At 41.7% G+C, this 24,098-nt stretch overlaps 1 protein-coding gene across 1 annotated transcript in view; it reads right to left on the reverse strand.

The window, feature by feature from the left end:
* Positions 1-237: 237 nt before the first annotated feature.
* The window catches only part of LOC102035765 (Down syndrome cell adhesion molecule homolog), a 286,600-nt gene continuing 262,739 nt past the window's right edge, over positions 238-24,098 (reverse strand). Inside the window, exons 4-8 of the mRNA XM_031064516.1 lie at positions 18,473-18,619; positions 11,879-12,157; positions 5,240-5,515; positions 1,229-1,518; positions 238-402 (exon numbers count right to left, since the gene is read on the reverse strand). Of these exons, the coding sequence (XP_030920376.1) occupies positions 379-402; positions 1,229-1,518; positions 5,240-5,515; positions 11,879-12,157; positions 18,473-18,619 (1,016 nt within the window). The 3' untranslated portion in view covers positions 238-378. The remainder of the gene's footprint in view (positions 403-1,228; positions 1,519-5,239; positions 5,516-11,878; positions 12,158-18,472; positions 18,620-24,098) is intronic.

A 24,098-nucleotide genomic window follows, 5' to 3' on the forward strand; every position in this document is an offset into this window, starting at 1 on the left:
AAACAACCTTGAAAAACAGAGCTGAGGGATCTCATCTTCTTCTTCAGTCGCGGGGCTGGGAAAAAAGACTCTTATACCTCGGGAGCCATTTCAGCAACACGAAACCCGAGACCCAGCTGTGCTCACCTTTCACTGTCACGTGCACGCTCTGGCTGGTGGACAGCTGGGGCTGGACCAGGACGTTGCAGGTGTACTCGCCCTCATCCACCTCCTTCTGCACGTCCGAGAGCTTCAGCGTGCCGTTGTTCTCGAACGCCACTTGGCGATGGTTGAAGGGCAGCAGGTTGGAGTTCTTGTACCACTTGATGGAGTAGTAGGGGTACCCGATGACCCTGCAGTGGATGTAGGTGTCCCTCCCAGCGATGGCCGTGATGTTCTTCATGGGCCGGATGCTCGCTGGCCCTGCCAAGGCAAGGAAAGGAGCTCTTGAGGACAATTTAAAGGCATGTTTGCTTGAGGGAATGGGTGAAATTATTTCTGGATATACAGATGTTAGTAGATGTGGCTCGTGCCGCGGTTCTTAGCATTTGTCAGATTTTTACTTTTAAGAGCTGCTTAAGCAGTTTCCCTAATCTTTGTATGCTCTACTTTTTCCTTACCCTGCAGCATCCATGCTAATTATGTGGGGGTCTATATTTGTGTTATCCAGCGCTTGCCTGATAAAATCTTTGCTGTGTTACAAATTAAAAGGCTGAGTGTGATTTAATTAATGTGAAATACTAACACTGATATGGAGCTAGACTTCTGTTACACATGAGAACACTGAAACAATTAGCTTCTTTTATTTGCTATGTATATAAAGTATATATATACCCATGAGGATGGGTATGATGCCATGTAGAACCAGAAATTCAAGGTAAAGTTCTGTATACATGAATAATTACAATGGATGTTGGACAGGTAAAGGAGGAAAGGAGAAGGAAAACAAAACATGCACAGCAGGACTAAAGCAAAGAGACTGTGAACCAGTAGAGATGAGTAGAGGAAAAATAGACTAAAGAACACAAGCCAAAGGGTTCTTCCAACATTTAATCATACCATACACTTTCTAGATGGGGCTGGAGAGGCAGGGTGGGAAAAGAGAGCAGAGGGGGAGAAAAGAGGAGGACAAAACCATTAAGTCGGTTTTTGGCATTCCAAAATCTCATCACATGCAACAATCTTCTTCTCCACTACAATGAGTTATGTGTGTTTTTTTTGAGGAGCTGATTTGACAAGCACCTCTTACGTTTATTCGAGCCTGGTACAGGACGACTCCCGCAGAGTTGTTGGCAGTGCAGCGATAAACGCCCCCGTCCCGGACCTGGGTGTTGGAGATGTTCAGGTAACTGACCACGTTGCCCTCAGAGGTGATGATCTGGCTGATCCTGTGGCTGCCATCCTTCACGATGGGGTCCTCATCCAGTGTCCAGGTGATGGTGGGCAGGGGAGTCCCCTTCACGTTGCACATCAGGGACACTGGCTCTCCTGGGCTTACCACTTTCTCGCTGAAGGCAGAGATGATTTTGGGAGTTCCGTCTGCAGAGGGAGAGAAAAGCAGGAAAAGAGTGCTTAGGTGGTTTAAAGCTTGTCCCCTCTACCCTAGAGTGTCTTATTTGTGGAGTGCCCTATGGCAGGAAGGAATGAATCTGACTCCATGCTCTTAGAAGGCTAATTTAATATTTTATGATCTATATTATATTAAAGAATATTATACTAAACTATACTAAAGAATACAGAAAGGATACAGACAGAAGGCTAAAAGATACTAATGAAAATTCGTGACTCTCTCTTCAGAGTCCCACACAGCTTGGCCACAGTTGGCCATTAAGTCAAAACAATTCACAGCAGAAACCAATGAAACAATCACCTGTTGGTAAACAATGTCCAAACACATTCCAAAGCAGCAAAACACAGGAGAAGCAAATGAGATAATTATTGTTTTCATTTTTCTCCAAGGCTTCTCAGCTTCCCAAGAAAAAGTCCTGGGCAAAGAGATTTTTCCAGAAAATATGACAGTGACATTTCACCCTTTTTTGTATAATTAAAATAAAAAAAGACTGTGTTTGTAATTCTTCTGCTGGGCCCTTGCAGAAGAGAGAACAAACACGTCTCGAGAGGTTTATCCATTGCCAATCAAAACCTCCATCAAGTGCTGACATGGAATGATCAAGGAGATTCTTCACCTGTAGAACGTTAACTTCTATCATATCACTAAATCAAGACTTACAATATAGAAAATGGAAAAAAACATGCAAAGAATTGCTCATTGTTTCAAGTCTACACAGCTGAGTTTCAGGAGAAGGAAATCAGATAATTATTATTTTCATTTTTCTCTGAGGTTTCTCAGTTTCCCAGGAGAAAATCCTGGGCAAAAAGATTTTTCCAGAAAATATGACGGTGACACTGGAGTGTATCCCATAAGCCAAGATCTTTCTTAGAAGCAACACAAGCAATGATTTTCCAGGATGTAACCCTAATTATTGAGAGAGGGAAATAAATTCTGCCAGTAGAGGACTTAAATGACCACTGAGAGAGGGAAATAAATTCTGCCAGTAGAGGACTCAAATGACCCTTTGCTTATGGCAAGTTTCTTTTACATCTTCTGAGAAACCTGGTAATGGATCTGCTGTAGGAAAAACACTTGAATAGGATCAGGCATTTCTATGAGCTGCTGTGTTCCTGCAGAAAAGTTTTAAAACCATATGGAGTTCATTATAAAAGACATACAGCAAAACCTCAACACATTTGGAGAGTCTCTTCTCCTGGTAGATTTTAGCTCCTTGGGAAGTTAAGGATGAATCCTGTTGCCAAGAGCCAGGCACAACTTCCATAGGTTAGTTTCACACAGTAGTTTAGTCCTGACATGCAATGCCCTGTTTGGGAAAGTGTTAAATTAAGCTTTTCTGAATACAGACTGCCAGTAACAGCAATGATGCCAATTTCTTTCAGTGGTCGTTTTGTGCTTCAGATAAATATTTCTCTGAATGAGAGCATTCAAACACTTTATCTTGTGAACTGTCTCCCAAAATACTCAGCCTGTACCAGGGAAATGAATAAAGAAAATGGGTGGGCACAGAAACTTTGTAAGCAGGGAGCAGGATTAAATATCCACCTCTCCAGAGAGTTCAGTGGGGTGACATTTAGGAGTGCTGACACCCTGGTATTAGTTAGGAAGTCCTTTCTGTGGTCATGCAGTGTGTGTTTGTTTTCCCTTGAAGATGTTACTTTAAAAAACAGGGCTGCAAAATTCCCTTGCTTGCCACATGGTAAAAAGATAAGCACTGGCATTCTCAGAATGTTGAAAGGCCTCAGCATCTCTGGAAGAGCATTTGATTTTATCTGATTTAATTTTATTTTCCTCTGCCCCCTCTCTCTTTCATTTCTGTCCCATTTGTTATGTGACAGAGTTTCTAATTTATTTATTTATTTTCATTCCTGACTCTCTCTCTTTCCTTTGTGGTGTACTGGATACTGTCACCCCTCAGAAAACAGAACAGCAGCAACAAAAAAAAAAAAAAAAAAGCTTTTTATCCTGAAAGGGAGCTGACACAGGACCAATAAATCTGTGAGTGTGCACACTATGTACCTCTGCCACCCCTCCTTCTCTTTTCCCCCTCTTTTTTTAATTCAAGTGACAGGCTTTTTTTTTTGAGATGAAAGCAGACATTATTTTCCCAGTGAGACCTGAGTGTCTTTGAAATCTTCCCTGCTGTTGCTCTCTGATAACCTGCACTCTGCAGACACCATGATAGATTATCAATATGCTCTTTAGGCTTTCCTAGTCACGGGAGATGGTTGCCGAGGTAACTCGGTCCAGGCAGGTAATCTCTTCTTCTTCTACAGAGACTCTAAAAATAGTGTCCATGCCATGCCTGCACCACAGCCTCATTAGAGAGATGCCTCTGTGCAAATTGATGACTTTCCTCACTTCATTATCATGTAGAACATGGTATCAGTTATTTAAGATGATCTCCAAGCCATTAGCCAATACACCCAACCAGAAATGCAGTCTTTGGATTTTTAACAGAGGCTGGCTTGGGAAGGATTTTTTTTTTTCAAATTGATTTTTCCATTCTCTTATGAGTAGGGCTCAATAAACCCCATGGACATTTCATAAGTACCTTCTTTTTTGTAAACTCCACTGGTGCCAAAATGATTTTTGCCTTTATATATTCTTAGTATATATTAATAACTCTTGAATTAGAGTAGACCATTAGTGTATAGTTACACAGTTCCTAGCTAACTCCAGTACTTTTCCTACCCTGATAGACAGAAAGACAAAACACATTCCCAAAGGCCTCAAACCCATCTTGCTTTTTCCTGGGAGCCAAGGATGAGCTACCCTCCCAAGACACTTTCTCATAAACGAAGTACAGCTAGTAGCTGAAGAAAAAGGGCCTCCAGAAGAGGTGGAACCAGGGGGAAGAATTACCTCATTACTTGAGGTTCTAATTGGGAATTCCTGTCAATTATGCTTATTTACTAAACTTATAAAACTGTGTTCACCCTATGTAAGCTGGGTATTTTTCTGCTCCTGGAGGCCTCCAATTAAAGACCAGATCCTGTTACCTTCCTATTTTTATTATAGATTACCTCCTATACCAATACCTCCTACACCTATACCTATTACCACCTATACTGTGTCCAGTTCTGGGCCCCTCAGTTTAGGAAGGATGTTGAAATGCTTGAGCATGTCCAGAGGAGCCAACAAGGCTGGAGAGGGGCTGGGAACACAAACCCTGTGAGGAACCCCTGAGGGAGCTGGGGCTGCTCAGCCTGGACAAAAGGGGACTCGAGGGCGACCTCATCACTCTGCACAGCTCCTGAAAGGTGCCTGTGCTCACCTGGGGCTGGGCTCTTTCTCCAGCAGCACTGACACAACAAGAGGACACAGCCTCCAGCTGCACCAAGGGAAATACAGGTTGGATATTAGGAAAAAGTTTTTCACAGAAACGGTGAGAAGGTTCTGGAATGGCTGCCCAGGGAGGTGGTGGAGTCCCCATCCCTGGGTGTGTTTAACAAAGCCTGGATGTGGCACTGGGGGCCAGGGTTTAGTTGAGCTGTTGGGGCTGGGCTGGACTCCATGATCTTGAAGCTCTCTTCCAACCCAGTGATTCTGTGATTCTGTGAATATTGCCTCGAAAGCGCATTGCTTCATTTCTAGATCCTTAAGGCATCACCACTCTAAAACAACAGCACCAAAGGCGACCTTTGCATAATTTTGAAAACCAGACCTGCCAGGCAGGTGGAGACTGACCTTCCAGCACCACCTGGACGTAGTCTTGGGCTGACATCTTGTCCTTGCGCACAAAGCACTGGTAGGCGCCGCCGTCGCTCTTGGCCATGCCGTCCATGATCAGGTTCTCGCGGTTGACCCCGGTGATGCGCACGTTGCTGCCAGGGTTGATGATTTCCCCGTTGCGGTACCAGGACAGCTCCTGGTCCTCGGTCCCCGTCACGCTGCAGGACAAGGACACTTGGCTGCCGACGCTGCTTTTGACCTTGCGCGGGCTGATGGTGGCTTTTAGCGGTTCTGGAGGTTTGGGTTGAAATAAGGGAGAGAGAAAGAGAAATAGAGTGTATTCAGTATAAATGTGCACTTCTGTGCAAGTAACAAATCAACTGTTAGTTAAGAAGAGCAATAAAAATCACAGCCATACTCTTCTTAAAAGAAAACACCAAATAAATAAATAACAATTAATAATAGATAACTGTATTGCTCTAAAAAAAACATTTTTTCCCACCAACACCCAGAACAAAAAAATAGATCTACAGGGATAACAAATTCAACACATAATCCCATGCCCAGGTGAACGGTAGGATCAGACCTACAAGTAACACCACTAGTGCTGAAGGATTTAATATGGCACTGCACAGGTTTGGGGAGGGCAGGATGTTATTTCACAGTTAAGTGCAGACCTTTGAATCTTGTGCATTAAGTGCATTCCTGAAATTCATTTTCTGGTTTAATTTCTGGCAAAAGGAATCAAATTTACACTTTCCCAAAGCACTCCCTGATGTGAACAAGTGCAATAAATGCCAATTACAAGATTAGCTTTCAAGAGTGGAAGATGTTAATGCAGGTACACCCATGGATATCCATCTGATATGTCCACATGGAAGGGTTTTACTGTGTGGGCTCACCAGATTTTCTGCTTTGATGTGGGAGGATTACAATATTTTCAAGTCAGCCTAAAGAAACAGTGGGACAGGAGAATGCGAGTTTTACGTGGCAAAAAAAGAGGATGAACAGTGCTGAAGGAAAGTCATAAATGTAAATGCAAGGAAAACAATCTTTATCCTGCCACCTAGGATTTATCAGCACTGCAGAACACAGATTTCATCTCATGCCTTGTATAAATTGGTTTGACTTCCTTATAAAGATAGGGATTGCTATCACCACTGATGCTATCTCTGACACAAAATACAGACCATCCCATTTTTTCTTTTAGCAGCTTGCACAAACACACATAAAAAAGAAAAGTAACTTGTTCATTTTATTAAATATTTTATAACATCAAAGTTGGAATAAATCCATAGGGGTTAACGAGGAACAGAGGCCTGGAAAAAAACACACAGTGGCCTCAGACATTCTGGATTACAGACAAAGGTCCAAAGCATTAATTGATCTGTGCTCACATGCCTGTTAAAGTCACCGAATATCTCTGTTTCCTATAAAAATGCTACACAAGCTAAAAACTGGCAACAATCCATTAAACAAAATAGTCACACTCAAAGTGCATCACTAATATGCCAGAGCCATGATGATGCAAGCAAGTCACATCCTCCATTGCAGCGGAGAGTAAAACATTGCAGAGGAGGGTAAAATTTCTTTGTCCAGCTTTTATTCCTGCCAGCCTGATCCAGAGAATTTCCACTGGCTGTCTGAGTGCAGAGTCATTTGGAAAAACACATCACCAGGCACTGGGGATGCTTTGAGTATCATCACCAGTACAATTACATCATGTCTCTGCAAGTTTTGACTTTGCATCATACAAGACAGATGGAACTCAACTCAGTTTTTTATGAGTATTTTGATGAATACATTTAGAACCAAAACTCCTCAGTTATAATTCGAGAATGGCAGATTTTTCTGCCTCGGTTTTATTATGCCCAAAACCATTATGTGCCATTATTTGTGAGGATATTTTTATGGCCTGAACTGTTCACAAACTTCTCCCTTTTCAGTTTGCTAGCCATGCTGTCTAGGTGGAAATGTTAGTTCACAGAGCATTATTTCTATTCCAGGAAACAATTTTGTGGGATTTTTCAACAGTAGTAGCATAACACTTTTCCAGTGCGGTGCTCCTGAAGTAATAATTATCTTTGTAGAATTTGTGAAACATTCAGAATATTCACACATGAATACTCGACTGAGGAGAAGTATGAGTATTCAATATTACTGAGATCCATGAGTCATGGCAATGAGAGTTTGGCAGCTTTATTTATGAGAACATTTGCAATTTCTTTTCCAGCACCCAATTCATGCTTCTAAATTACATATCCTCCATGTGATAAATTATAGAGCTACACTGGAAATTGCATCCATTTGCACTTCTGATCACTCAATTGGCCAACTAACTCATCTCCACAGAGCCTGCTTTGTGTCGTTCCACAACTTTGAGGACTTTAATCATTGCTAGGATAAATTAAGGAAACAGAAAGTACAGCAAGGTAAGATAACAACTTGATACTGATGTCTAAACAGTTTTGCTTTTATGAATGTTTCATATATTTGTAGCTCCGAAGAATATTATCACAGTTATGTAGCTCCTAGTATTTTTCCCACCCTTTCTCTTAAATTTTAGAACAATAACCTAACATTCTAACACGTTCCTGAAATACTGTTTAGTCCTATTTTTAAGTAGAGGACCTACAAGAAGAACATTTTGTTTCACAACCAGAATCTGAGAAGAAATAACAAGAAGTGAGGCAAAGAAGCCCTGGACCTACTCCAAAAATTACCTAACCAACAGCTCTTTAATTGGAAAGTATTTGTTAAGAATACTAATTCGTTAAACTTATAAAATTGTAGAGGTCCAGTACTGGGTGTGCCCATGACCATTGGGACACCTGGAAGCTTCCAATCAAGGTCTGGGTTTTATTTTACCATTTCAGCACTTTTAAAAGGGTTTTTCTCTTTTGATATCAGGCAACAACATCAACAATCAACTGTGACAGGACCTTTCACCCCCTGGCACAGCAAAAGACTTATCTACTTCCCCAAATCTAAACTAGGCCCAAATGGTTTGTCTTGTGATGAATTATCTCGGCTGAAAACACCCTTAGGCAATAAACATCCTGCTTTGAATGCATGGGAAAGGATAAGCAGAAATAAGTGACCAACAAACAACTACTTTTGCCATTATAAACGACCCCTACAATTTTAATAAAATCAGAAATCTCTTTCTGAGTGTGTGGAGAGTTCTCCTTGATGCTGAGATGTTGGTATTGAGATACTCCCCTGGGATTGAGAGAAATTAGGAGACTTCTGCACATCACTATCATTCATTGGTAAGTGACACTGGCTCCTAATCTAAACTATTTCTTTATGGTTTAGATAACTAAACTAGCTATAGGTAACTGTAACACAGGTACCTTTATCATGGTAAACTGTGTTTTTATCTACTAGTAGTTCTTTTTGTGTTATTCTGTGTGGTAAGTAAGTCTGTTTAAAGTCTTGTGTCTGTTTTCCTTGTGTCTATTCTAAATAATTCATGTTGTAGTAGACCTGAGTGGTCATTATGAAGGACTTGTGAGTGAGAGTGGGTTTTGGGGTGCTGGCTGTGGCTGGACATGTCCTCCCTCTCTCCATCACAGATGGTTGGTGCATATGGAAGAGATAACCCAGGCAGGTGAAAGGCCCAAAGGGCTCATCTCTGGCACCAAAAGGGCTCAGGCCCCAGCTAGGAATCAACATCTTAGTCTGGAGAGAAGATGTGGGAAAAGATAAAAGAAAACTAAATATTCTTGACTGAGAGACATTGTTTTACAAAGACTATAAAAGACACATGAATTATCACAGAGGCAGAAGCCTCCTACACACACCCCCTGATAAACATATGGGACTTCTCCCTGGAGTTTGGACAGAGATTCCATGGTTATTTTCCTGGGAATTGAGGGAAAGGATTTTGATGTGTGCTCTATCATAAATTGGTTGGTAAGAAACATTGGATCCTGAGTTAAATAATTTCTTTGCTAGCTGTAAAATTAATGGTACCTTTACCCTCATGCTGTATTTATTTACTAGTAGTCTCTTTTGTCCTTATTTCTGTGGAGTATATAATCTGTTTTAGGTCCTATGACTGTTAGTTTTATGTCTATTAAATGCATAATTTATTCTATAATAGACCAAATCAGCCATCATGTGTGTGAAGAGTGAGTTTTGTGGTGCTGGCCACCTCAATAAAGTTACTGCCTGCTGCCAGAGGCCTGGGCAAAAGGCAGGGACTTATCTGAACTCCGACATCTCCTCATAACACTGGCCACCTCAATAAAAGCTGCTGTCTGTGAGTTTTTTGTATTTATTTTCTACCTCTGTTGAGGTTGGGATTGAAGGCACTTGAGATGGTATTTCATGTTTGGACTCAAATGTTTATTGTTTCTTATCAGTGAAACAGCCTCACACCCATGAGTTGTGCAGCCTTTCATTAGCAAGGCACAAAATGGCCAACTATCTCTTCTTACAGGGTCTTTTAAGACTAAACTATGTCATTAAGAAATGACACTTAGATTATTTTCCCTTTTAACCCAATAACTGATCCCTCAAAACCCACAATGCAGACTTTTCTGTCCAATTACAAAACATCACTTAAACCCATGAAGAAGAAGGTGAAGAACAACTTGCCTCTGCTATAAAACTTCTATCTTGCTTCATATTTATTTTTATATTCGAAAACCTCAAACTCTAAGTTTTCTACCCTGTGACATTACACACTTCTAATTAACTACACACCCATAATCCCAGTGCTATCAATCAATTTTGGAAGTCTTCTCTACAGCCTCAAATGTAGTGCTCTCTTGTGAGTCTGTGCCTTCCAGCACGCAAAGTTTAAAATTCTCAGCATCTAGTCTAGCATTCCAACAGCTGCCCACTGCCAGAAACCTGTCCCAGGCAGGGACTGGCCCATGCTCTCCCTGTAAATCTCTGCCCAAAGTTTCTCTCATCTGCCTCACAATCATCGTGAAAAGGACAGAAATTGGGACCAGCAAAAAAAGACCCTGTTTGAAATCCTGGTCTTGTTGGAGATGCTTGCTTGCCAAGATCTTGAGGCCTGAACAGAGCTTCTGGCTTGCTAAGCTATTGTTCACAGGTGTGTTTGCTGTATGCAACACTGAACCCAGAGAAAGGAGAAAGGGGCATTTTGCCCTTTCTTCGCCTGCACCCGCTCTTCTAAAAATACTAGGAGCTACATAACTCCATAATAATATTCTTCAGAGCTTCAAATATATGAAAAATTCATAAAAACAAAACTGTTTAGGCATCAGTATCAAATTGTTATCTTATCTTGCTGTACTTTCTGTTTCCTTAATTTATCCTAGAAATGATTAAAGTCCTCAAAGTTGTGGAACAACACAAAGTAGGCTCTGTGAATATTATCTACTTTCAGTTTCCACCTCCCTTTAAATGTTGTAGGGGCATAGAACATAAGTAAATAAAGGTAGTATAGATGTAATCTTACCCCCTAAAGAGTGGCAGCTGAGTCAATTATTAAGGATTAGGAGCAGGCCTGATTTTAACAGGCCACAGCTGTAGCAAATAAGAAGAGTGTTATAAAAGAGTGGATTGGTTGGCTGTGGGAGAACTGGAGTCAGTTGGCTACTACGAGGACAAGGAAGAGTCAGTAGGAGCTGCCTCTGAGAAACATCAAGGAGGTATGAAACTCTAGCAATATGGAACCTTTGCAATGTAATGACAATAGAACTCTTGTAATATAGTGACAGCAAAATGCAACCTTGGCACATCTCCTGGGGATGCTCAGCAGGAGGCCCTGTGAGGTGTAGGAGCTCCTTTGGGACTCGTAGAATAAAGCCTTGGATTAACCCCTGCTAGGAGTCGACCCTTTTATCTTCTACCAATGTCTCTAGCGTCTCTTCTGCTGCAAAGGCAACTAGCCTGGCTGCCTTCAGTACCCTCGGGGCACAAGAGAGTGTCCCCCCACTGCCTGCCGACCTGGGGCTGGCTGGGGTTCCTGAGAGGCTCCCAGAGAGACAGAGACACCTCTATTGCATTTTGCTGTGGTCACTGTCCTGGGTTGACTATGTGATGCTTTTATCCCCAATTGTCTGTTCTGTTTATGCTGAATAATAAGTTTTACACCTTTAAGCCTTGTTCCAGAGAGTGAAAGGGAGAGAGAAGAAGCTGCAGTTTGTTTTCAGACACTGCACTCACTCCTCCACATTCCTGCTCCTGGCCTGTGCTGTCTGCGGATGGACAGACAGCAGGACAGAGCTCTCCTTTGCTTTTCCTGGCCTGCGACATTTCCAGCACCGATAAGAGACTGAGTGAGCTGAGCTACAGCCCATGGAGGGACTTTCTCAGTTTGTCATCTCTTTTGGAGCAGCAAGGGGTTTTATTGTTTAATATTGTTTAGGCTTTATTGTTTAATAAACAGTTTTTTTCCACTTTTCTCCGAGGAGGTATTTTCTCCCGGACTGGTTGGGGGAAGGGGCCAATTGAATCTGCTTTCCTAGAGGAGCCCCTTTGGGAATTCTCTCCCAAATTTTCTCTGAACCAGGACAGTCGCTGCATTTGTTTATGATGATCACTGCGAATCCCCTGTGCTGTGTCGTTTTTTTCGCACTCTGAGATCAATTCACGAACCGATGCAAAACCCGTTTATAAGGATGTGTCGCAACACTCCCCTCTCCCTGGTGGCACCAAGGCAGGACCTACGTGTGACATGCAGGCGGCCGATGACCTCGGCGGTGCCGTAGTTGTTCCACACCTCGCAGACGTAGCTGCCCGAGTCCGAGGGCCGCGTGTTCTCGATGAGCAGCCCCGTCACCGTCTGCCGGAAGCGGCTGTCGGGCTCCCAGGGCACGTTGTCCTTCAGCCAGCGGTACTTTGGTGCCGGGTGCCCTGATGCTTTGCAAGGCAGCTCCACTCGCTGTCCTGCCATGGCTTTGCGGTGCTCAAACCCATCTAGGATAGATGGAGCTGAATTCGCTGGGTCTGAAGCGGGAAACACAGAGAAACTTAAAATTAACTCGCTAAGCAACGTGTCGATATTTTATTTCCTGCGTCACTGACATATTTTATGTAAATCCTTTCACCAGGATTTTTCTGCTGAGAAGCTTCAGAAATGAAATGTAGACAATAACTATCTGATGGCTGTGGAATGTGGTCTGGAGATTGTTTACCAACAGGTGCATCTTTGATTGGTCTCATGTGAATTATTTCTACTTGATGACCAATCATGGTCCAGCTGTGTCAAGGCTCTGGTCTCTCAGATTTTATTATTCCTTCTTTTCTAGCCTTCTGATGTCTCCTTTCTCTTTCTTTAGTACAGTTTTATTATATCATTTTATTTTAATATGATATATATCATAAAATAATTAATCAGCCTTCTGAAACATGGAGTCAAGATTCTTTTCTCTCAAGCACCACCACACTCCTGCATTTTCTGACTTGCCTGCCCAGTGTTTTGGGCACTACAGTTTGCTTCTCTGACCCAGCCAACCAGTTTGAGTCATGGTGGCTGGGATCCAGCAGCACATGCTGCTGAAGCAACTCATCACTGCTTGGAAATCCTCTCCCTGGATTTTTTCCAGGTGGCAAACGTTTTGCTGGTCATCCTTCATGTTCCCTGTGAGAGGCACAGAGAGCCAGAAATGTGTTGCCTTAGCAATTATTGCCACTTCTCGACTAGATTGGAGCCAACACATTGTCCCTTCTCTCGGTGGTCTGAAGGCTTTGAATTAAGGGAGCAATTTATTCCCTTGTCAGGAGACAAATGGGCAAAGGCACAGGGATTTCTATCTGCAGTCAAAATGACAGACAAGCCTTTTCTTCTTCTGTGGGAAAAGAACTTAACGTGACAAGACCAACTTACAGCTTAATAGTGCATCTTTCTGTGCTCAATTTGCTGACAACTGCAGCCCTCACTTGTGCAGCACCTGGCACAGATTTATGTATCTCACAGATGTCTGGCAGGATTGTCTTCACCAGAGGTGCATGTACCCATCAGAAATAGTGCTTGGTTTGTAATTTCAGATTTGAAAGTTTTTGAGATAGAGGTTGACACTATTTAAATTTTTTTTGCAGCCCATCCTGGAGCTATTGCAACAAAAATACTGAAAAAAAATCCATCAAAGTATTTTCTCATCACATGCACGTGCTTTGCTAAGATTTCTGTCTCACAAAGAAACTCCACATGCTGACCTACCTGACACACTGACCCCTTTTTGGGAATATCTAACCACAGCTGACTGGATGTAGGTGTGATTGCCACACTTCTGGCATTTTCAAGGGTCATTCTAACTTAGCAAAATCAGTGCTGCTCACAGGGCAGCTGCAGCAGGTTCCTGTATGGAGCTGGAGAGATTAAAGGAGCACTTCATGCTGAATTCAATCTATTCCAAAAGTAATCAGTACCTGAGCTAGCTGGTTTAAAATGAGCTTGAATATATCTTTATGAACTGCAGCCACAACTGGGAGGGCACCCAGGAGAGCAAACATCTTAAGGCTATTCAAGTTAAACTATCAATCCAGAAACCAAAACCATGATATTTAAAAAAATTGACAAAATATCTTTGGGGTTTTTTTTTGTGTGACTATATCTCAATAAAACCCCAAAAATGGCAAGTCCTGTGAAAGGTGACAGCAGAGGTTTTTCTGCTTTCTAGGCCAGGAAAACCCTGAGCCACTGAGGGCAAAGGCACATTCAGCTTGCTGAGTGTCTCATTAGGAAGGCATCGGCCGTGGTTTAATGAGTGTTTTTGGATGAATCAGTGGCCTCCAGGTCCACATTTGGCACCAAGATGGGACAAATTTTTGAGCTTGCTGTGCTGTTTATGTCTGGCTCAGTGAAAGCACAATCTGCCAGGATGCTGTTGGGAAGGCCAATGTCAATTTGACTAATTGATCAGCCAGCTCCTCTCTCGCCCTTTGGGTCATCAGGCATCCCTGTAACCAGGCTCAGATTCTTTTGTGGGGAATTAACTGAGAGTAAAACCACAAGCAGGCAAGAAATTACAGCTTCTGGCTCTTAGGAAGGTTACATCTACAGGAAATCAATTTCTTCAGTTGCAAGTAATTAAATATTTAAATAATAAAAAAAGCATAAATGCTTTTTAGAGGTATTATCTGTACATCCCTACTCAAGCAGCAGAGCAGATCCTGGATTCTCTATCCCAGAGTTATTTCCCTTTGTTCCTTCTCAACTTGAGCCCTGTCAGCAGCAGCACAGCCTGGAGTCCCAGCTGCAAGACAGCTAAACTGAGATTTGCCTGCATAATGAAGAAAGTTTCACCCTGCTGTTATAGAGGAGGTTTTACAAATATATTCAGGGATACACAAGATATGATTCCAGTGACCTGTTTTCTTCCACTCTGTGGAAAAAAATATATGTTATATTAATATATAATCTATATTAATATATATTATACATTTAAATGGACAGTAAAAGCATTTCTTCAGGTTGTCCCTGGAACAGACTCCTATTTAAAACTCCTACAGTTCATATATTTCAGTTATGGAGGGGAAAAATAAAAAAAAAAACAAAAAAAAACCAAACAGCCAAACAAAGTACAATTTGCAATCACCTGCAATGAGGCAAAAAAATACCAAAATAACATAACCCATTTCCAATATGTGTTTAGCCTCTTTTGAATTATTATTTTACTATGCTTTGACAGTTGGCTGCAAATGACTTCCAGCAAGGAAAATGGTGAAAAACAGAGGCAAAAATACTGTTTTAAAATATTCTACTTTGGAACTTCTTTGAAGGACAGAAGAGGAAGATTTTTGAGCTTTAAAAATGATAAGGATTTTTCAGAGTGTGGAAGTTAAAAAGCAGTAATGATTTTGGGAGATGAGATTCATTGCAGGACAAATTTTTTGTTGGAAAAGGACACTATAATGATTCTTAGAAGTATATTCTGTTGCATGTTAATGGCTTTGGGTTTAGTTTTATTTAGAAATGTCATGTGATTTCAAGATTATGTTCTTACTCAAAATAGAATTTGGAACTTCTTTTTTTTCATTAATATAGACATATTAATTATTCACTATTTTTGCAATTTTTTTATTTGCTATTATCTGCACGTTACCAGTCTCACTATTTTAAAGCAATAATAAAGCTTAACCTGTGTTAAATGTGGCCAGGAAATATGAGAAACATCCACCACAAACTATTTCATCCCTAAACAAGTGAAGAACAAATATGGATGGAAAAGGCAGGCAAAAAGGTAGGTCTCATGCAAGTAGAATTTTCAGAACTATGTTCATGGATTCTCTGATCCCAGTTCTTAAAGGAGTCACTCTTTAAAAATACAAATTCCAGTACAGAAAAAGAAAAACCTGTTAGAGAAATATTAAGATACAAACTCTGCCCCTGATTGCTGCACTTGCTCAGTAGATTAACAGGACTGGAAATCAGAGCCCACTCTAGCCCTGATCATGATAATTAACCCTGTTGAATTAAAAAAGCCAGTTATTGCACACAGGTAAAATTTGCTATTTCAGTTTGGTCTGTGGAGGAGAATAGAAAAGGGAGCTCTTGACAGAGAACATCCTTTAAGGTGCTTGTTTGTCCTAAATTTCAAACAAGGCAGAGCTTTCATTTCCCCCCTTTTGTTCAGTGAGATAACCAGAATTTTTTCCTGTGGTAACCAAGATACAAGCCTGATTTTATTTATGTTCCCACTGGCTCAGCCTTAACATGATTTCACACGGAAGCAGACCATATTATGGAGCCAGCTGGAAGGGTGGAATCCTGCCTGTTCTCAAAAGACCACAACAGGCAGATTATTGTGCAGGAGAACTTCTTCATCTGGTTGGGGAAAGCAGGGGCAAGAGTTCTACCCACCAGGGACACCTATCAACGGGAAAAACTCCTGGAACTGACTGGTAAGTGATTCTAACCTGAACAATCCCAATATTTTTTTTTAAATAATTATTATATTTGTAGTGGCCTGTATGTTCAGAGGGCTCAATGTCCATTTTGGAGGAGGGCAAGAGGCAGGTTAATAAGGAAAAACCTTGTGCTCACCTCTGTCTCCTTTAGGACACTCAGAGGGGTGGAGAGCTGAGACCTGACCATGGAGTTTTATTCTGACAGAAGAGGAGAGGAAAGGGTCAAAAGGGGAATGACCCCACTGACTGTCAGATTGGGAAAGTCACCAGATCCTAACTGGCCTTTAAGGAAACTTAGCAACAGGGAAAAGGAGAAAAAGCCATGTGGGGCTTTCAGTGGGATGGTGGGGATGATATCTGTGGGGTGAGGATATGGGGAGAAAGTCTGGGATACAGCCTCAGTGAGCTCTGTGGATGTAGGAAAAGCACGCTGGATTTGCTCACCTGCAAGCAAAGGGAGCAGTTATGGACAAGCAGCAAATGAGGGACAGGAAGGGGAGGTGGAGAAGTGCTAACCCTTCACAGAAATGTTTGAGAGCAAGTTCCAGACCCAGGCTTGGGATCAGCTCCTTCTTCCCCTCACCCACAACTAGAACTCACTCTCACTGAGGAAAATATGGGGAAAAATCTGTGTTGGAGCAGCAGTGAGAGAGCCCTGAGTGTGTGGTGGCTGTGAGGAACCCAACTGTCCATCACACACACAGCAAGCAGGAGTTCATTTAAAACTACAAGGAAAAGTTAAAATAGCCCATTCCGCCTTCTCGTTTTCGCACCTGCTGCACAAATTGCCCTGGGGCTCAGCCCAGAGCTGCCTCTCAGTCCTTCTGTCTGTCTGCAGCACCCCTGGTGCACTGGCACAGGTCACCTTCTCCTTCTGGCTGGAGATCCCTCCTGGAAGCAGGGGAACATACTATTTTCCCCAGGTGTTTTGGTTTTGGTTCATCAATTTAAGATTTTTTGGATAATTACTAGTGTACTTATTAGAATGTCTTTTTAATTTTCTTTTTTGTGATGTAGGATTAGGAGAAAGGTGAAGTAGGTGTAAAATTTTAAAAGGGTATAAAGAAAAAATTATTAATGGTAATTAAAAGGAAGAGTAATAAGAATTAGAATAAAACTTTTAAGACACTTCTTTTCTTCTTATAATTTTCTTTCTTAATGATAATGTAAAGAAGTAAAATTTAAGATTTCAGTCAGTTTGCTACTTTTAGAATAGTCATTTTTTAGTTTACTTAGGGAGAGAAATTTTTTTTACTAATGTTATAGAGACTTTTTTATAAGTAAATAGTTTTTTGTGGTTTTAAATTTTATGAATAGCAGTCATCCAGGGAAATTCGTAATTGTGAAATCTCTCTTACTTTTTATAAGCTTTTCTTATAGTTGTATTTGTGGGTTATGTTCACTTATAGGGTATTGTTTTAAAGATGAGTTGCTTAAAGGTAAAGGTTTTCATTATTTATCTCAGAAGTAAATTTTTTTTTTGAGAGGTAGAAGATCTTTATTACTTATTTCTCTTTCTTTGTTTAAACTCCTTATGGGATCATAGCTACTTTAATATTTGCTTACTTCAGTATGGGTGGGAATGGGATGGATGAATGAAAAGGAAGGCTGAAATGCACCTCAGATGACATGAGAACCCTGAGGTGGAAATATTTACAGCTGAGTGCAATGTCCTGAACTCCTGCTGAGGTCAACAGAGAGGAACAGGCACCATGGGGCAGTTCAGGTCACCCCAAAGCAGGGCAGGTACATTACCCCCAAAAGTGCTCCTCTTCTTTAGTTAAACAGTGAGGTTAAGGTGATTATGTTCCCCTGCACAAGTCTAGTTTAGGAGGGATTGTTACTTTGTTTTTTGAAGTTTTTTTAAACTTTCTGATCTTTACATTCTGATAACGAACTTTCTCACGCACTTTATATGAATAACTTATTTGTTTTACATTCTTTTATAGAAAAAGAAAAATTTGATAGATTGTTAGTTTGTCCAGTGTCATTGGAGATGTGGCACTGTCACCGTCCAATCCACTGTCACTTTTAGAAATCTATAAATGTTGGAGTCAGAAATTAAAAATTCTCTTTTTTACCTTAAAAATACTGCATGTCCACATCATGTTATTTCATGTAAGGGATAAATCCCATCCACAGTCCCTGTATAAAGTACTCCAAACCTGCTAAAAATCACCACGCTGAATGCAGGTACACCCTAGGGACCTTCAGGAAACAGCCACTAAGATGTGAAAAACATATTTAAAAAAAGTAAGGGTTTTTAAATGACCCATCTCATTTTACAGCGGCTCCCCACCTTCCATTTGACAGAAACCACACAAGAACATGCCTTGCCAGCTGGGCACACTAGAGAGAGACACAGGCAACATTTAATTTCATTTCATGTAGGAAGATGCAGAAAAGGAGCACCTGATACAAAAAGTCTGGCGCTGTTGCTCTGTCGCGTTTCTCCCGTGTATCTGTGCCTGGTGATGCAGCGGTAGTTGTACAGTCCATCTTCGTTTTGTACATCTAAAATATACAAGGCTCCCGTGGATGTGATGAGAAATCTAGGTCCTGAAAGACACAAGAATTTGCAGGGTTTAAAATATCTGCAGGTTGTTACTCTCACACTGAAGGACGGAGGACACAGGGCCTGAAGATTTCGTTGTTGCTGGGTTTAGAGCTGCCAATTCCAAGCTCACCAAGTGCTCACTGTAAATGCACAAAAGGAATAAATGAATGTGTATTTTATTTGTACTTCATGTGCAGAAACAGAGAGATCTTTAAGAAAAATGTGAAGAATGAAGGAGAGAAATGTGCCATGGTCTGTATGACTATTAACAAACATACAAGGAGTATGTGAAGTAAAATAAAGGGTAAAGAACCAGTGCATTAACCCAGTTCAGTCCAGTGTTGTAGGATGATCTGATGCAATTCATCAGCAGAGCTGTAGGGGTTAGAGAGGCAGGGATGCTGCTCCCACCTGCAATGCCTGCAAGTTAAACAGCTCCAGTGTGAGCAGCAGTCCCATCCCACCCTGCCCAGCAAAGCCACAATCTCCAAAACCAAACAAGTCTGCCATGTTCAAGGTCAGAGTTTCTACCACTGTTCTCTCAAAGTAAAAGTATTACAGGTTAAATTTTCTTCGAATATTATTTTTTAAAGTTATTAGCTCTAGACTATGTGGAAAATACCACAGTTTATATGGTCACATGAGCAGTTTTTATCATTTGGCACTCACAGAACTGTCTCTGTTCTGTAAGTGCCCACTTTAAAGGCAAGGACACAAACTCCCCTAAAATCAACACAGTACATGTTTGCTCTAATGCACTTTCCATAATGCAATAAATTGAAATAACTTGTTTAGAATGCATTGAAAACTTGAGCTTCACCTGGTTAATATGTCCACTTAAAAATACTGTAATCTAAGCAGTGTGTGCTTTTCCAAAAATGTGAATATCTTTTCCTTTTCATGTCTGCTAAATTTCTCTGTAGCTGGTAGCTCTTACAATATATGTACCTGTATCTAGGTATTATAAAATATATCAGGCTCCAGAAGTAGGGGAGAAATACCCAAGGCTGAGACCCATTATGAACTAATGTCCAGTAATATGCAGGATGAAAGAATTCCTGTTCTTCAGAGCTCTGTTTGAACAATGACTTCTTAATAATTAAGTGTAGTCAGGATGCTTGCTCACAGATGCATCAGTGGGAAAGCAATCCAACAGAGAGAAGATAGAAAGGAAATGGTTTCTTTACAGAGGGTGATATCCTTTAAACCATAATATAAAAGAAATTGGAAAAAAAAAACCATTTCATGTCACCAGTCTGACCCTCAAAGCAGAGAACATTGAATAAAACAACACCAGCCCGTCTCTCTCATCCTTGGAAGTATCCAGAATTATTAAATAACAGCATCAGGGTTAAATAAGTTGTGGGGTTGTTTAGTGTGGAGAAAAGAAGGCTCAGGGGTGATGTTATTTCTCTCTAAATCTCCCTGACAGGAGGGGGAAGCCAGATGGAGTCAGGCTCTGCTCCCAGGGAACAGGGACAGGAGCAGAGGGAACGGCCTCAGGCTGCGCCAGGGCAGGCTCAGCTGGGACAGCAGCAGCAATTTGCCCATGGAAAGGGAGCTCAGGCCTTGGCAGGGGCTGCCCAGGGAGCTTTGCAGTGCCCATCCCTGCAGGTGTGCCCTGGAGGTGGCACTGAGTGCTCTGGGCTGGAGACAAGGTGCCCATGGGGCACAGCTGGCACTCCATGGGCTGGCAGGGCTTTGCCAACCTCAGGGATCCTGGGATTCTGTATAAATCACCATAATTGAGGCATAAAAGGTGTTGAGCTCTTTTGCTGATGAAGAAGAGCTGAGCAAGGGAAAGTGCAAAGGAGGAGGAAGAACTGGGTGGGAAGTGCTCTCTCCTCAGCCATGAGCAATGCTGTACTCCAGCCCCGGTGGATTTACAGATTTACAGGCTAGAGAGGTTCCTTCTTATACAGGAGCCATACTGACTTCATATGCCTCTGAAAACTTAAATTGCTTGCATAGAGAAGACTTAGGAACAAAGATACTGTGGAGTGCAGTAGTAAAATCACCTGAATGGGTAATATTTCAGTTTCACAGCCAGATGTCTGAAACGTGGCATTGAAAAGCTTACATGAAAAAAAGGCAAAGCTGTCTTACATCTTACATTTTAATATTCTAGTCGTAAAGTTTGGATGAAATGATACAGTCACGTAGTAGCAATAAATTCAACCAATGAGATGCTGTATCTACTTGATATAATGTTCTGCCCTATGCTGAGGCTTTCTTCCTTTTCCTTTCACATTCCCAATTACTCACAACACTGTCTGAGTGTATAGATTACTCAAAACCATTTTGGCCACCCTAACTTCTTATCAAATAGTGCTACTCAACATCTGTACCCTTTAACAAGGTCTGCCTAAATTTAGGTTAGAGGGATATTTAGAATTTTGATTTGAAAAGCACGAGATGTCAGACTTTGGTTCACAAGCAGTTTCTGCACTCCTGAAATATTCATAAAGCAAATCCACCTTTTCCAGGGAATACATTATAAGAACTACAGGTAATTGAGGCACAGTTGCCTCCCTTATGCTCCGTGGGCAGCACAAAATGACAGCTTGAGGAGATGGGAATCACAGTGAAAGGCCTGGCTTGGGGGATGCAGCAAAGACAGCCCTGCCTTGCTTTTGTTTCCAGCTGTGTGAGCATCCACCAGCCCTGTGCCCTCAGCAATCCCCCAGCCCTGCCTGCTCTGCGCACACACATCCTCTGCAGCCCGGGCAAGGCTCACATCAGGGTTTTCCAGCTGGGATGTGACTCTGGTACCAAACTGTGCCACGGTGGATGGCAATGGAGAGGCTGCAAACACACCACAGGCCCAGGAACAGATTAAAAGGTGTTAATGGGATGGCTGGGATTGTTTTGGTCCCTCCAGTAAATCTGCACCTGCTGTGCATTTGTGTCAAGTGAGTGGAGCCCAAACAGCTGAGAGGCAGGAATGTGCCCCTCATGCATGTGAAGGCTTCCTGTAGCTTTCTCTTTCTGGGGTCCATTTTCACCTTTGCTAAATAAATATAATTCCTTTTCACTTCATAATTCCATTTCTCCATTATCCCATTTCACACCTTTGGACACTACTAGAATGCCCAAGTTTAAGATCACACAAATGGGGCCAAAGTTGGAATACGTTATAAGAACTACAGGTAATTGAGGCACAGTTGCCTCCCTTATGCTCCGTGGGCAGCACAAAATGACAGCTTGAGGAGATGGGAATCACAGTGAAAGGCCTGGCTTGGGGGATGCAGCAAAGACAGCCCTGCCTTGCTTTTGTTTCCAGCTGTGTGAGCATCCACCAGCCCTGTGCCCTCAGCAATCCCCCAGCCCTGCCTGCTCTGCGCACACACATCCTCTGCAGCCCGGGCAAGGCTCACATCAGGGTTTTCCAGCTGGGATGTGACTCTGGTACCAAACTGTGCCACGGTGGATGGCAATGGAGAGGCTGCAAACACACCACAGGCCCAGGAACAGATTAAAAGGTGTTAATGGGATGGCTGGGATTGTTTTGGTCCCTCCAGTAAATCTGCACCTGCTGTGCATTTGTGTCAAGTGAGTGGAGCCCAAACAGCTGAGAGGCAGGAATGTGCCCCTCATGCATGTGAAGGCTTCCTGTAGCTTTCTCTTTCTGGGGTCCATTTTCACCTTTGCTAAATAAATATAATTCCTTTTCACTTCATAATTCCATTTCTCCATTATCCCATTTCACACCTTTGGACACTACTAGAATGCCCAAGTTTAAGATCACACAAATGGGGCCAAAGTTTAAAAATAAATCCCTTCCTCTGTGCTCTTCCACAGCTGTCACTATTTTCAGATGCTCTGCACAGTTTTGAGAGGTGGCCTACACAGGGCATTGTTAGCAATCAAATTTGCCTCTCTTCTCAGGATAAGCATGAAAAAAGCTGCCACATAAATTAAGTGAGAAGATCAAATGCAGAGCTTCCCTTTAAACCCTGTTCTGGAATCACAGCTGGGGTGTGGATTGGGGATGAGGATGTGGAGTGGCTGGGTGATGAATTTAAAGGATCTGTGGGCTATTTCCACATCTTGTAGTACTGAGTGATATTTGCAGGTGAAGCCTTCCCTGCTCAGTCCTGGCAGTGAGTTTCCTCAGTTACGCTTTTGGCTTTGTGAGAGCAGACACACTTATTAAAAGTCTGCCACTTAATAAAAGAGGAATGTAAAAGCTTTGCAGAGCCAAGAAATTGCTCAGTGTTATCTTGCTGTATTTTCTGGAGAAGTTATGAACACACTCAAGCTATCTAACACTGCTTAGATCATCTTCCTGTTGGAAATTACTCAGGCAATTGTACAATAAAACCTTCACTTAAAGCATTATCTAGAGATTTTTCCCTCACCCTCTTTAAAGATAGCTAAAAGTAAATAGTTATTGCCACATATCAGATGTTATCCCACATTTCCCACCAACAGACATTGTGTATAATTGCAGGGCTAAAGATTTTCCTTTTCCTCTTTTCTTCTTAACATGTTTTGCATACTTATGTAATGCTTTTAATAACCAACCCCTCCTTCTCCTGCAGAAATGCGAGACAGAAAAAGATGACAGAGAAATAAAAGGGGAAATGCATGTAATTTCTGTCATCTTCTAAACTGAGAGCATTTTCATTAAACCCGACAGGCTGTCAGCTGTGACAAAGCTGAAGTGTTGAGTGCTCTGCCTTCTGTACTTCAAAAAGTGTTTAGAAAAGCACCAGGATGGGACAGACAAGCTCCCACTGCCCTGTTGATCCAGGGCAGGGCTTTCTTCTCCAGGCACATTTAATTTAATCACTCCTGCTTTGCTCTAATGAAGTCGAATTTTTTTGACTCGCCTGCTTAATATGCCAAATAAAGATTTTTCTAAAGTGAAAAATCCTTTCAGATCAACTGAAGCTTTTTGTTTGTTTGGCTGCTAGCAGGCTTCAGGAGAGGAAGACAGAGAAGCCTCCTTCACAACAATTAAAAAAAAAACACTGTCAAAATATAGCTCATAATTCCCATTTATTATTCCTCCTCAGCAGTATTTGTATTAATTCCTTGAATACTTGATTATAATAATTTCAGCATCTGATTTACAGAGACGTTGAAATATCTTTTGGCTTTCAATGCTTGATGCCTTTGAAAACCTGGTGCAATATCTGGAATGTGTGTCTCATTCAAAGACTTCAAAGGCTTCCAGAAACCCTCACTATCTCTTGCCTTGGTAGTGTGGGCAATCATAGTAATATATTACCATTTAAAATAGCATTTAAACTTGTTTAAAAATAGAATTTTAACCCAAGGCCAGGCTGGATGGGGCTCTGAGCCTGGCCTAGTGGAAGATGTCCCTGCCCATGGCAGGGGGTTTGAATTACATGTCCTTTAAGGTCCCTTTCAATCCAAAGCATTCTATGATTTTATGAAAATTTAAATTCTTTACAGAGGAGCTCTCTGAGACACATAGATTCATACAATTCATACAAGCCACTTGAAAACCAG

Source organism: Geospiza fortis, unplaced genomic scaffold (assembly GCF_000277835.1).
Source record: "Geospiza fortis unplaced genomic scaffold, GeoFor_1.0 scaffold784, whole genome shotgun sequence".
NCBI classification, from domain to species: Eukaryota; Metazoa; Chordata; class Aves; order Passeriformes; family Thraupidae; genus Geospiza; species Geospiza fortis.